A 14,982-nucleotide genomic window follows, 5' to 3' on the forward strand; every position below is an offset into this window, starting at 1 on the left:
AAAGCCTCCTTGAAAAAGTGCAACATCTCCACCGACACCTGGGAATCCCTGACCAAAGACTGTCCAAAGTGGAGGAGGAGAATCCGGGAAGGCGTCGAACACCTCGAGTCTCTTTGCCAGAAGCAGAAGCCAAGAGCAAACAGCGGAAGGAGCACAAGACAACTCAAGCACCCCACCCACCTGTCCCTCCAACCACCGTCTTCCCCACCCGTGACAGAGACTGTCGGTCCCGCATTGGACTCCTCAGTCACCTGAGAACTCATTTTACTGTGGAAGCAAGTCATCCTCGACTCCAAGGGACTGCCTAAGAAGAAGAAAACATTAAATAACCTTAACGCCCACTGGAAGGGCCTTAGTTGGTCACAATACTTCATGTTCAAATGTGACTTGGCATCATTACCATTATTGCGATTTGAAACAATAAAAGAGGTCAGGGGAGGGGTTAAAATAGTTTGGTTTCACACATTAAGGTGTAGAGAGCTTGTGGACAGAGGAGACATTTTAAGGCCATCCTCAAAGCCTCCTTGATAAAATGCAACATCCCCACTGACACCTGGGAGTCCCTGGCCAAAGACCGCCCTAAGTGGAGGAGGTGCATCCGGGAGGGCGCTGAGCACCTCAAGTCTCATCGCCGAGAGAATGCAGAAAACAGGCGCAGGTAGCGGAAGGAGCTTGCGGCAAACCAGTCCCACCCTCCATTTCCTTCGACCATTGTCTGTCCCACCTGTGACAGAGACTGTGGTTCCCATATTGGACTGTTCAGACATCTAAGAATTCACTTTTAGAGTGGAAGCAAGTCTTCCTCGATTTCGAGATTGGGGTTCCAAATGTACACTTTCCCAGTCTGTGTGGTTCAGATACATACTGGATAATTTGACCAAGCCATCTGGGAGGCTATTTAAAATGTATGCATTGGCTTTGGTGCAGTTCAGTGGTCGTTCGTTCGAGTCTACTCCAGAGACTGAGCATATAATCCAGGCTGACACTCCCAGTACAGTACTGAGAGAGTGCTGCACTGTTGGAGGTGCCGACTTTTGGATGAGATGTTAAATCGAGGTCCCGTCTGCCCTCTCAGGTGGACGTAAAAGATCTCATGGCACTATTCAAACAAGAGCCAGGGTGTTCTTCCCGGTGTCCTGGCCAATATTTATTCCTTAACCAATACCCTAAAACAGATTATCTGGTCATTATCTCATAGCTGTTTGTGGCACCTTTTTGTGCGCAATATGGCTGCTGCGCTTCCCTACATTACAACCGTGCCGACACTTCAAAAAGTACTTTATTGGATGTAAAGCGCTTTGGGACGTCCCGAGATCATGAAAGGTGCTATATAAGTGCAAGTTCTTTACAATCTATTACTCAGGTGTTGTTCATACCACTCATATTTTGTTGAGGTATGTAGCATGAAACGTACTGTGCTATTATGAAGTCGTGATATTGTAAAATATAATTTTTTATTAAACAATCAGGTATTTTCTGTAAACTGCTATCTTTTTCAATGTTGGACAGTTTTGTTTAATCTGTGCCCTTACAGCTTCTACTGCAGGTATCTGGAGACATGCGTGACATGCTCAAGCATAGGAGGCTGAACAAACAACACAGCACACGTATTAATGTTTCTTCTGAACAAAAAGTATACCGAAGCTGGCGTAATTTGCTGATATGTGCTTCATTGAAACAGTAATAACCAAGGCAACCCATAGATTTCCTCATCCCAGTTTGGTTGAAATTATTGACGTCATTGCTGATTCATATTAAGCCCACACAACAATTTCAAAAAGATCAAGGCACTGACTCGTGCAGGGATATGGTTCCACAGCCTCCCTCGCCCGAGTTGCCATTCTTCATATTGGAGCCGAAATGACTATTTTTTTAAGAACAGCAATGTTGGCATCACGGCGGAACCCAATACTGTGCACACACACACAAACACACTCTTTCCACTAGGGGTCACCAGATACCATTCAGGAGCGGAGACCAGATTGATTGTTCCTGTTCCTAGCTCTAGGCTATTGATGCCAATTGTCGTGCCCCTCCTGCTGCCCCAGCACAGAGCATGGACCGAACTCCATGGGGCTCACTACCACATCCACGCGGTGCTTAGATCCGCAAGGGAAGGGTCTCATCTTTGGAGGTTTCATTCCGCGCATCCGGGAGTACTTTTCACCCGGGGGCAGGTGGCGGAAGCGGCCCGCCTGGAATTACCCCGGGATGCCGCGGGCAAAAATGGCTTTGCGCCACGCCCCGTAGTTTTCGCCCCTGCGGCGGCACACACGCGATGATGTCATCAACCCGCACCAACCCCTTTGCGGCCTGCGGGGGCAATTGTCCCGCGGGAGTGATGTTGGCGTGGGGCTATGCCACCGACAGCTGTTGCAAAGCTGTGATGGCTGGGGTGCCACGGCTGTCCTTAAAGGCATGCGCCATATTTTTTTTTGTTGGACGACTTTGGAGTGAGCCCAACAATGGCGGCCGCTGGTTTGGCCGGGCCACCAATATGCAATCTGGCAGCCCCCTCCTCTTGAGTTCCGGTCCGCTGGCCCGGCCAAAACCGTTCCTGGTGTTTCAGTGGGCGCCCTTTAAGAGGAGTGGAGGGACATTGCGACACATTGGCACGTCTGTGTTGCGCTGCCGTGCTCACTGTCTCACTGACTCATAGCGTCCCACTCCTGCTTCCCTCCCATCCAGAGAGCGCCCAGATGATTTTTTTTTTTTTTAAGTTGAAGTGCCCATTTCCCGGGCTCTTACATCCGCCTACCGCCAGCGGAAAAGAAATCATTTAATTCGAATTAAGCGCCCCAAACTGAGCGCGGGGCAATTTCGCCCCCTTACTGTTTGCTATTTTGACAAGTGAGTTACACACGGATAGATAAGACCACCACTAAAATAGACAGACAGGACTGCTACCAAAATGGATGGATAGGACCATCCCTACAGTTCCCGTTCAAGCCTGGAAGGGTTACAAAAAGCGTCTGGAGAAACTTTAAAATTTCATTTAATCACAATCTCTGTACAAGAATTTTGCTGAAATAGTGTTTGGTAGCATATTAAAAGTAAAAGTAAACTTTAAAAAAACTGGATTAGTTAATAGCATTTGGTAGTGTTTGTTGGAGGAAGCGTATGCTATTTAATAACTCGGAGGGCAGTAGCATTGCTCCATCAACAAGATTACAAATTTTGTTATTTATTCCAAAAATATTACACAGAGTATTCTCCGAAAACGCTGTACATTTCTACAATTCCACTTTAAAATATTTGTCACTAGAATGTTTTTGGAAAGATTTTTTTGCATTAGTTTGGTACTGAATTAGTTTTAAAAGGCAGCCACTACCTTTGCAGACTAACAAAAATCAAATGTTTTTTTTTAAATAAACGTAGTTTTATACAGGAGTTGATTGCACATTGAAAACACACCAATCTGAAAAGATGAAAGCATTTACAAAATGGAGTGAAGATCTGTTAAGAGATGTCAATGCAAAAAGGTGGAGTTGACAACAGTCAAGAAAATGCAACAAAGACCATGAGGCCAATACTCCAGTGTGGGTTTCCTTTCTGGTAGTCTTGTGCCCAGCAGTCAACAGATCCCTTTTTTTGTATACCAGTTTCTTTCCTGGCATTACAACAAGGCTGACTTCTGTAACTTCACCTCTTATCGTCCAATTTTCCCTCCTCCCGCTCCCCTCCAACTTCTTCTGAACACACAGGACTCCTTGCTGGGGTGCAATGCCACAGGCATTGGTCCCCACTCTGGTACTCCCATCAAATCTGGCTCTTTTTGACCATTCCTCATCTATTGCCCACCAGCATGGAGTCATTAATTAGGGATCAGGAACAGGAGAGAATGTGGAACTTGCTACCACAGGGAGTGGTTGAAGCGAATAATTTAGATTCAAAGGGAAGCTAGATAAGCATATAAGAGAGAAAGGAATAGAGGGTTATGCTGATAGATTTAGATGAAGAAAGACGGGAGGAGGCTCGAGTGGAGCATAAACGCTGGCATGGACTGGATGGGCCGAATGGCCTGTTTCTGTGCCGTATATCCCTATGTAGGATCCCCAAACTCATTTTTCTTCTATTTCCGAGAGTCCAATTGTAGCTCTGGCTGGGAATATCTAACTGGGAACTAAACCTGGGATCCTCTGGTGTCTGCAAGGCAGTGCATTTATCCATTAAGCCAAAGGAAGAGCTTCTGCAAATAAATATTGTGGATATAAATGGCCCTTCTGATGCCCTTAACACGATGGCTCTCTGCAGCAAATCAATAATGCAAAATGTCACTTAACACAATCCAATCCGAAAAGATACATTCAAGATTTGAATCTTGACCTACTCCTGCTCCTATTTCTTATGTTCTTAAGATGTCTCCCAAGTTTTATTAGCCTAAAGTGAGATATTTAGACAGGGCTAAATTTTCACAGGATTGAGAACAGGGAGAAATGCAGGCGTTTTAATCTTCGTGCCAATTACATGTACGCAGTTAGGATTATAGGCGTGACAAAAATTGTGCGGGTTTTTAAAAAAATCCTTGCGCTGGATGGACAGATGCAAAAATCTACAATAAAACCCGCCCTAAAATAACTTAATTTGTGGGTATTCTCTACTGGTGTAGTTAGCACACTGCACTGCTAATTCTCTGGTAGTCTCCCACTTGTTTGACAGACCATGCTAACTCATTCTTGCCTGCAGCACCACCGGATTCAGTCTGTTCGGTGCAGTAATTGCCACAATGACCACCCATTTATAATATAAAAGGGATGCACGAGCCCTGCAACGGAGCAGCATTCTGGTTGCTTCTCACTCACCAATGCAGAAAAGATGTGAAGGAAACAGTTAGCGAAGGGAAACATTCAGGCAGAGTGCCGTGCTATTCACTAACTAGTGTTGAGGCCTAAACCCCAACCTCAAAAGTCACTGGTGATGATGCTTCAGCATGGCGGATAGAACGCTGTGCTGTGGCTATAGCTAACACTATTAGTGCGGAGCTCCCGATTTCAATTATACCACTGACTGTGGCCAGTGAGCGAGTGCAGGCCACACACTTCCTCGCAGGAAAGAGAAAGGAAAACACCCCGTGGGGATGAGTTGGCCCGACTTTGGTAATTCCCGTCCACCTGCACACTGGATGCTGGGACTGTCTCCTAGTCCGTTTCCTTTATCTTCTTATTGCAGAGCAAGAAAATAAAAAACAGCACTAAATCCCAGCTCTGTCAACATCCCACGATCCACAAAGCTATAAAATCGAGGCCAGTAGGAAACATGGAGCAGCAAGTTTACCAAGAGCAACATTGGGGCCTTGCAGGGGAGGGGGGAGCTGGGGAAAGGGTCGTCACTTGTAGCTCTCCAGGTGTATTAATAGTGATACATTTGTGAGCATACAATCCAGATTGCGGATTTATCCAAGACAACTGCAGTGTCTCAGAGATCTACGGGGGGGGGATCATAAATCTCCAATGGGAAATATTGTTTTCACCCTTTAAAAAAAAATCTATGAAGAGTTGATGTCAAGTATTGTCCTCTGGTGATTTTACAAGATACACAGATAAACGTGTGCTGGAAAGGGAGTTCTTACAAAGACTTATGTACAACACGCAAGCATATAAAACAAGCAGGACACTCAAAAAAAAATCAAGTATAAAAATATAAATTTGTCTGTACAATAAGGGATTTGTATGTGGAGCAGTCAGGTAGAAGTTAACAGATAGAAACAATGCTACAACCCTCAGCCGAAACGCGCACAATGAATGTGAACTTAGTAAAACACAACCAATCCTCCTTCAGGGAAAAGACAAAGGACAAAATGCATTTTTAAAAAACAATTTCAAATATATTTTCAAGACAGTTTTGCAGGAGTCCAACAACAATAACAACTTGTATTTATATAGCGCCTTTCACGTACTAAAACGGCCCAAGGCGCTTCACAGGAGTGTTATCAAACAAAATTTTACACCGTGCCACACAAGGAGATGTGAGGACAGGTGACCAAAAGCTTGGTCAAAGAGGTATGTCTCAAAGGAGGAGAGAGGAGTAGAGAGTCAGAGGGGTTTAGGGAGGGAATTCCAGAGCTTAGGGCCCAGGCAGCTGAAGGCACGGCAGACAATGATGGAGCGATGAAAATTGGGGAAGTGCAAGAGGCCAGAGCTGGAGGAGTGTGGAGATCTGGGAGGGTTGTAGGGCTGGAGGAGGTTAGAGAGATAGGGAGGGTGTGAGGCCATGGCGGGATTAAAAACAAGGATGAGAATTTTAAAATCAAGGAGCCAATGTAGGTCAGCGAGCACAGGGGTGATGGATGAGCATGACTTGTTGCGAGAAAGGATATGGGCACCACTGAAGGATCTGCCTCGCCTGCTATAGTAATGGGGTGCTTAAGATTTAGAATAATTGGCAGATTTTTGAGGTTTACCAAAATTGAAAAAGCTGCTCGGCTCAGGTGCAAGGCATGCTGTTATAAGCTTTGTATTTTAGCACCCATGAAGTTTTAATCACACTATCGAAATGTTCCTGCTCTCCATTTCCTAACGCCGCCTCCCTCCCACCCCCCCCAGTCAACTTTAGCCTTCCCCAGAGGGTACTGACTCGCGGATTACAGTTCCACAACAGAGTTCCAGTACCTCACCGAGTGGTCATTCTTCCTGTACAAGCCGAGGCAACGAAGGCGAGCAGGCTAACTGACTGTGTTGGGGCAAGACCCGGACATCACGTCCCAGCACAGGTCACTGCATGGCGATCAGCAATGGCAACCCTGGCTGTTTTTATCATCCCAGGATGGATATGGGAACTCAGTCAACTCTTATTACACATTCGGACGGTTGGACATTTTAACCCCACGAAGATCAGGCTTGACCGCCTCACATCTAAGCGGTGAATTCTTAGACTTTTGTCTTCAGCCTTAAAAAAAAAAGTGAATATCATCAGACAAGGTCAAACCTCAAAAAGGACAACCGGCCAATCAGCTACTCGCCATGGGAGCAGCAGCTACGAACTGTCCAATCAAACTTCTCGCATCTTTTTTCTTGAATAACTTTAAACAAAACCAAAGGGGAAACTTTTCAAACTAAATTATTCCCGGTGTCCACAAAACACACCAGGCCCAAAATGGGGAAAGGTTTGGAATTTGCCAGATGCTCATCTAAATACTTCACACCATTCCCTTTCCCACCAAACAAGATGATCGCTTTGGCGCCTGCACTACTGGGTAGCTGATGTTTGATCATGCCGAAATTACTGCAGTTTGATGAAAACGATACGCAAGCGGACTGCAGAAACAGCACACAATTAAGATTCCTCTTCAAATGAAAGCCGTGTCTGTAATTTCAGAACTGTTAAGCCCTGGCCTGAGGAGATTGTAATCAGTAGGATCAGAGTTAGAGAGAATCATAGAGAGATCTAGGTTTATACATTAACCGGCAAAGCAGAGCGGATAGAGTAAACTATGTTAAACTGAGTGATGTATTCAGAGGCAGGGTGTTTCTTTTTGTCTATTTTCTGCCCTTTATCTCTTGAAGGTAGTGACTGACTCACTCTGGGGTAAACTCCCAGTCGCTTTCTCGTCCCTTGCCCGACTAACTAGGCATGGGCATAAACAAGGGTGCAGTATACTATTCACCATGGGAGAAATCTGATCCTCTCCTTACCCGTACTCCCAGCAGGAATCCCTAAAAAGCAATCAGGAGCAGGAACCATGGCGGATTGTAGCACTCCAACTGATGCCTTAGCTGACGCCAGGTAACTGCAAAGAACCCTGGACATTCTACCCTGTATAACTCAAGTTGAATGCTGCCTTAACTGGGGCTGTGCTGCAGACTCCACTGTCCATCAGCATAGCTACTGGGGATGCCCGAGGGAATGTTGAAGTTTACTCTTGGATCCCCAGTAGCTATGCTGATGGACAGTGGAGTCTGCAGCACTATGATGACTGGTTCAATACATGTTAAAAACACAAAAATTAGGAGCAAAACAAATGGCAGATCATCATCTAGACTGTGAAAAGAGTTTTGAAAACAGGTTAACAAGGAAGACTATTGAAGTGGGTGGCATAAATGGGCTCGAGAGAAAATGAGAAGTCAGAAAGGATCGAGAGATGCTGTGATATGTCAGGTATTTAGGGTTGATCCAAAAGGACTGATGGACTTAATGATTTTCTCCTGTTGCTAATAATTCTTATGTTCTTCATTAAAATGGTTTTCGCCAACGTCAACTGTAAAAAGCTTGTCAAATGTGCGGTCACTGTGGATTTGATAATATGGATGGTAGACGTTAGTAACACAAGTATTCCGGTAGTACATGGAAGGACACAAATGGAAGAAAAACAGGCCAAGAGTGACTCACAGCAGCAATCTTGTGGGTCCTTGCAGAGAACGCACACAAGGGGGAATTCAGTGACCCCATGCTCCATGCGTCAGAGAATGTGGGTCAGAGAATCTGGGCTACAGTGTTGTACCCTTATCACCACACCACATTCAAGTACGGTTTTCCTTGCTGGGTGTGCTGGGAAACTGAGTTAACCCTATAGTACCTTGCCAATACAAACCCATAGTACTTTTAAGCTGAAGGGGTGTTTTTTTTAATATAAAGGGACAACAGGAACATCACCTCTTTTCCTGGGGAGAAATATACATAAAAATATATTATCCCACTCTTTTATAGTACTTCTGATGGTCTAGCGCCTATTACTGAATGTATATTGTTTATGGCTTATTCTCGCACATTAATATTAGTCCAGATAAAGCGGCCCCTTTCATAAGAATGTATGTGTAAAGAATGGGAGAGGGGGAAAAGGTCGCACTGCATTACGCGATTGCTCACACGCAGTATTCACACCGTGATGATTTCCCCACGCATCAATATCCTTTCCTTAGGCTCATGCTTTTGATTCAAGCTGATCAGAATCAATATATTCCAAATCGTCAAGCACAAATAATGGCCGGGCACAGCTGGAGTTAGCATTCTCCAGAGGTATGGAATTATTGTTGCTGTTCTTCTCAAGTGAGCTTGCACTGCTGAGGCTTGTAAGCGGGAGGTCAACGACGGTCAGTGCGTCCTGTAATGGAGGGTCCGTAGCCAGCGGCGACTTCTCCTCCAACTGCTGCACCGATGTGTTCAGAAGGGAAGTCTGTGTTATTCTTGTCATTCTGTCTTCACTTCTAGACGGACGCAATGGCATCGGCACATGTCCTTTATAAACGTTCCATGCTAGGAGAAATATGAACATCATGACAAAGAGTACCAGGAGACCCTTTAATGTAAATTCAGTCTGAAGGTAATTCTGTGTCATTGGCAAGTTAGCCATGCGGACAGTATTGCCCGGTGAGGTTGGCACAATGGAAATTCCAGATTCAGCACTAGGAAGTGCCTTCGTTGGAATTGGGTGCTGACCTGTGCCAGACAACTGGAGGAGATAGCTTGCTGTGACTTGTGCAAATGGTTTCCCGGCCACTGTTTCAACAGACTGGCAGTCATACTGTCCTTCGTCTGCTATGGATACATTAAATATTAATAGTCCATCGTTGAAGTAGAGGTATTTTGAATCTTCTGCGAGAATCAGTCTTCTGTTGAGCAGCCATTGCATGTGAGCCAAGTTGGATGTAGAATAGCAATTCAACACCATGTTGTTTCCAGGAATAATCGTTCGGATTTCTGTTTTATCGTTTTCTGAACAAAAGAGTATGTGTGTTAATATGAGAAATTTCTATGAAATAGTATCAGAAGAACAGTATTACTAAGAAATTACTTAAAAATTAAAAAATGATTACTGTACAGTTCAATGGCATTTGTCCAATGTGCATATTTTGTGGCCAATCCTCGACAGTGAGTGCTGCAGGCTGTTTTACAGTGGAGCGTAGCACAGTCTGGCTTGGTCATCACAAGTGCATTTTCCAGCAGGGGTTACTGGTTAACAATCAGTAGCTACTGGTTAACAATCAGTAGCAGGAACCCAATCTGATTCTATCCCTCCTTAGCCCAAGGACACTGAAGCCATTAACAGTGTCTCCACTTCTCGCTGGGTTTTAACCCTTTTGGTATCACAGAAGTTGGCAATCCTGTTCCAACAGCTCAATGCACTGCAGACAGCCCACAGATTGAACAATCCAACGTGCTATTCTGTTGCAGCAACAACGCACATCAGTCAGTAAAACAGCTGGAAAAGTGGTACAGCTATGTGGTACTGTCCATCAGCGAGTATCACTAGCTAATAAAGAAGAGTCCAGGCACATCACTCTGTTGTCTGATGACTGTGTGCAGGCTTACTGATGAATTTATCTGCAGTTAGTGGTTAAATTATATTACATAAATTTAATTTTTTGAGTCTCATTCATATTCCTTGTTAGTTTTTTGTTAGTTATTCCCCAACAATTTATTTACCTCCCCTTGCTTAATGCACCATTTGCTGGAAAAAGAAAGTGTGTACAGGTAAATCCATTTCAGGCCTTTGCAACTCTTACAAGGAATGGCAGAAAAGTAGTGCAGGCTGACTTGCCCTCTTACTGCCCCTCAATTCTACTCAGTTTCATTATCCAGTCGCCTTTATTCTACAGAGAGTGTGGAGCGCTTGTTTTGGGAGTCTCGTATCGGACATGCGGACGATGTGGCCCGTCCATCAGAACTGATCAAGTGTGGTCAATGCTTCGATGCTGGGAATGTTGGCCTGAGTGAGAACACAGACTTGGTGTGCCAATGGATTTGCAGGATCTTGCATAGGCAGTGTTGGTGGTACACAGCAAGCGAGCCCCAGGCTGGCAGAGGAAACGCTTGAAGGACACCCTCAAAGCTTCCTTGAAAAAGTGCAACATCCTCATTGACACTTGGGAATCCCTGGCCTAAGATCGCTCAAAGTGGAGGAGAAGCATCCAGGAAGGCGCCAAATACTCTCTTCACCGGGAACACGCAGAAGCCAAGCGCAAACAGCGGAAGGAGCGCACAACAACCCAAGCACCCCACCCACCCGTCCCTCCAACCACCGTCTGCCCCACCTGTGACAGAGACTGTAGGTCCCGCATTGGACTCATCAGTCACCCAAGAACTAATTTTAGTGTGGAAGCAAGTCTTCCTCGACTCCGAGGGACTGCCTAAGAAGAAGAAGAACAGAGAGTGCGCCTCAACCAATGGGTTTCTAGTGAGGGTGGGGTGTATTATACAATGTCCCAGAGTTGTGGAATGAAGGATGTGCGAGTGGTCCCAATTACCTGGGACCACCGATGAAGGTAAAGTCTGAAAGGCAGGGCCTCATTTGACAGGAGCGCAGATGGCAGCATGCTTAATTTAGAGGGACACCAGTTTCTGTTGAGCAGGGCTGGAGCATTACAAAATTTACCCTTGGGTTTAATGCATCCATTAGCATCTTTTATTCTGTATATAGGATGTTTTGTTCATCAAAAGTGTGACTTTGTGAAATGAGCAGCATTAAATATGCACATCTCTTTTTCTCTCTCTCTATATATATATATATATAATATATATATATCAAATCAATAAGTTTGCATAGTTGAGGTAAAGCTCCTGCGAGAGGTGTAGATGAAGCAGGAGGGATGAGAGAAAAGAGAAGAAGCCAGCGTTAACTAGGAAACGTACCATGGCTGGGGCATTCCGAAGGGTCTCCGTTCTCTATATTCTGAACTAAGTTCCTAAGGAAAGTAAAAATAAATATTAAAATGGAGAACAGTGCAACAAAAATACTGGACCAACAAATAATGATCTAAATAAATGAGTCAAAACTGCAGCTTTGCTGTCCTGGTAACATAAGTAAACCGCTATTCGCTTCCAAATGACAATAAAGTAATTTAAACATCTGTCTCAAAGGTATTCAAATTGTTGCATGGTTTACTTACAGTACATTGGTATTTTTTGAAATGCTAACACACTGGCTTGTAGTTTTGTCCCACGCACAGTACGGGTCTCTTGCCCGCACACAGTCCCAACAGTTAATATACTGAGCGCAAACAGCGACAGGCACTTGTACCACCTGCGACGGGGATCCAATATACAACTGACCCTGGGAGACAAATAGCAGTTCTGAAGTCGATACATTATATAACAAAATCCACATTCAAAACAAAACATTTCATCAAGGAAAAATAACATTTGACTTCAGACTTATTTTACCCTTTTTGGAGAAAGCTGTAGGCTTTGCACTGGTTCTGCAGTAAGGAACATCTGCACCTCCTCAATAATAAACATTTCTCTCTCCAAGCTGAGGGCTTTGTGCAGGTATCCTCTATCTGAAAAAGAGCATATGACTACTTTGACGGGCAGGTTTCGAATAAAGGACTGCGAGATATATTCTACAGATAATGAATGTTCAAGCTATTTTCCAGAAACAAAGCTAATTCACTTCCCTGACACAAATAAAATCTTGTTGGAGAGAAAATTTCCAGATTTCTTCCCCCTAATTGGCCTGGGTTTTTATGTCTTTCCGCCTCTCCTAGGAGATCACCTGGTTTCCAGGTAGGATGGGGAGTGTTTGTACTGTGATGCACAAGACTTCGCAATTTTATGGGACAGGCTGGATGGACCAGTCATTTTTGTATGTTTGTATTCACTTTCCAATAGGGGTCCCACTTGATAAGAATTAGCAGCTGAGATCCTAGCCTATTCCCCCCGCCCCAGCCCAGGGGCCACAAGAGGCCCGCTGTAACACTCCACTGATGAATCATATCACTGAAGCTTTTTTTCGAGTGCAAACCAGTTTTAGAACATTACTTTTGTCTGCGTTTATGGGACTGTCACACCCAGGAAAGATCAATATTGTGCATATTATTTTCACCATTCATTTCTTAACTTCAAATGCTTTTGGCTCACTTTGCATAATGACAGAAATGTGCATCACAAAGCTTTGGGCCATGATACAAATTTAAGGACTTACCCATTTGGACCACAATGTAGAGTCATTTATATACAATCCCAAACACTACTGACCAAATAATACTCATTAAATAATATTCTACAAGTGCAGTATGTTGGTGCGGGTGTTTTAAAAAAAATGTAATTCAAAAGACCCTTTTGCACATTCTTCCCAAGTTCATCCTGTGAAGTCATTTCCCACTCAATTCCGTATGGAATTTAAGCGCAGTGATGCAAAACAACTGCTGAATATTTACCTAAAATGTGAACTGGCACTTTATGCTACAGATTAAAAATCACAACAATCCCTTGAATCTCAAACTGGCTCACTGAAGATTAAAATTAATTGAGTCCATTTAAACTCAAGGGAAAGAGTTGGGTGACAGGATAGTGCTGAGTGTCAGAGTTAATGCCTTGTGCCATGAAACAAGGATGATTGAAGGTTAGAATCAAGTGAGCTCCCATGGATTCTCACTTGGAAAATGCAGAGGGAGTCAAGCTTAGATGGTCTCTGGTATCTCTGGGCAGCCAGTAACAGGGGGTATTTGCAGCAGCAGGTGAAATGTCCACCTTCTTGAATGCAGAGGAAGAGCTAAAATCAAAAAAGCACACGGCATGAAAATGAATATGAGTGCACAACACAAAATTAGCAAATGCTACCCCAGTATTGGTGATCTGTCAGTGAGATGACAAGGACATTTAGAATGGCTCACATTGGTTCAGGGGGATTTGAAGGACTTGGAGGAAGGGACTGAGTGTAACGTAGCCAAGTTTGCCGACGATACAAAGATGGGAGGAAAAGCAATGTGTGAGGAGAACACAAAAAATCTGCAAAAGGACATAGACAGGCTAAGTGAGTGGGCAAACATTTGGCAGCTAGAGTATAATGTTGGAAAGTGTGAGGTCATGCACTTTGTCAGGAAAAGTCAAAGTGCAAGTTATTATTTAAATGGAGAAAGATTGCAAAGTGCTGCAGTACAACGGGACCTGGGGATACTTGTACATGAAACACAAAAGGTTAGTATGCAGTTACAGCAAGTGATCAGGAAGGCCAATGGAATCTTGGCCTCTATTGCAAAGGGGATGGAATATAAAAGCAGGGGAGTCTTGCTACAGTTGTACAGGGTATTGGTGAGGCCACACCGGGAATACTGCATGCAGTTCTGGTTTCCAATAGGATATACTTGCTTTGGAGGCAGTTCAGAGAAGGTTCACTAGGTTGATTCCAGAGATGAGGGGGTTGAATAGTTTGGGCCTCTACTCATTGGAGTTCAGAAGAATGAGAGGTGATCTTATCGAAACGTGTAAGATTATGAGGGGGCTTGACAAGGTGGATGCAGAGAGGATGTTTCCACTGATAGGGGAGACTAGAACTAGAGGGCATAATCTTAGAATAAAGGGCCGCCCATTTAAAACAGCGATGAGGAGAAATTTCTTCTCTGAGGGTTGTGTATCTGTGGAATTCGCTGCCTCAGAGAGCTGTGGAAGCTGGGACATTGAATAAATTTAAGACAGAAATAGACAGTTTCTTAAACGATAAGGGAATAAGGAGTTATGGAGAGCGGGCGGGGAAGTGGACCTGAGTCCATGATCGGATTAGCCATTATCATATTAAATGGCAGAGCAGGCTCGAGCGGCCGTATGGCCTACTCCTACTCCTATTTCTTATGTTTTTATGTACTCCACTTGGACAGTGTAGAGTGAAATTTAATCTGCATCTAACCCATTCTATGCCCGACTCGGGAATGCTTAATGCTTAAAATAGAAACATAGAAAATAGGTGCAGGAGTAGGCCATTTGGCCCTTCGAGCCTGCACCACCATTCAATATGATCATGGCTGATCATGCATTTCAGTATCCCATTCCTGCTTTCTCTCCATACCCCTTGATCCCTTTAGCCGTGAGGGCCATATCGAACTCCCTTTTGAATATATTTAATGAACTGGCCTCAATAACTTTCCGTGGTAGAGAATTCCACAGGTTAACAACTCTCTGAGTGAAGAAGTTTCTCCTCATCTCGGTCCTAAATGGCTTATCCCTTATCCTTAGACTGTGACCCCTGGTTCTGGACTTCCCCAATATTGGGAACATTCTTCCTGCATCTAACCTGTCCATTCACGTCAGAATTTTATATGTTTCTATGAGATC

At 44.3% G+C, this 14,982-nt stretch overlaps 1 protein-coding gene across 1 annotated transcript in view; it reads right to left on the reverse strand.

The window, feature by feature from the left end:
• Positions 1-7,846: 7,846 nt before the first annotated feature.
• The window catches only part of LOC139228537 (semaphorin-4E-like), an 86,176-nt gene continuing 79,040 nt past the window's right edge, over positions 7,847-14,982 (reverse strand). The window contains exons 12-15 of the mRNA XM_070859626.1: positions 12,097-12,212; positions 11,823-11,986; positions 11,566-11,618; positions 7,847-9,648 (exon numbers count right to left, since the gene is read on the reverse strand). Coding sequence (XP_070715727.1) covers positions 8,858-9,648; positions 11,566-11,618; positions 11,823-11,986; positions 12,097-12,212 — 1,124 coding nt within the window. The 3' untranslated portion in view covers positions 7,847-8,857. The remainder of the gene's footprint in view (positions 9,649-11,565; positions 11,619-11,822; positions 11,987-12,096; positions 12,213-14,982) is intronic.

The sequence above is a fragment of the Pristiophorus japonicus genome, chromosome 18, assembly GCF_044704955.1.
Source record: "Pristiophorus japonicus isolate sPriJap1 chromosome 18, sPriJap1.hap1, whole genome shotgun sequence".
In the NCBI taxonomy this organism is placed as follows: Eukaryota; Metazoa; Chordata; class Chondrichthyes; family Pristiophoridae; genus Pristiophorus; species Pristiophorus japonicus.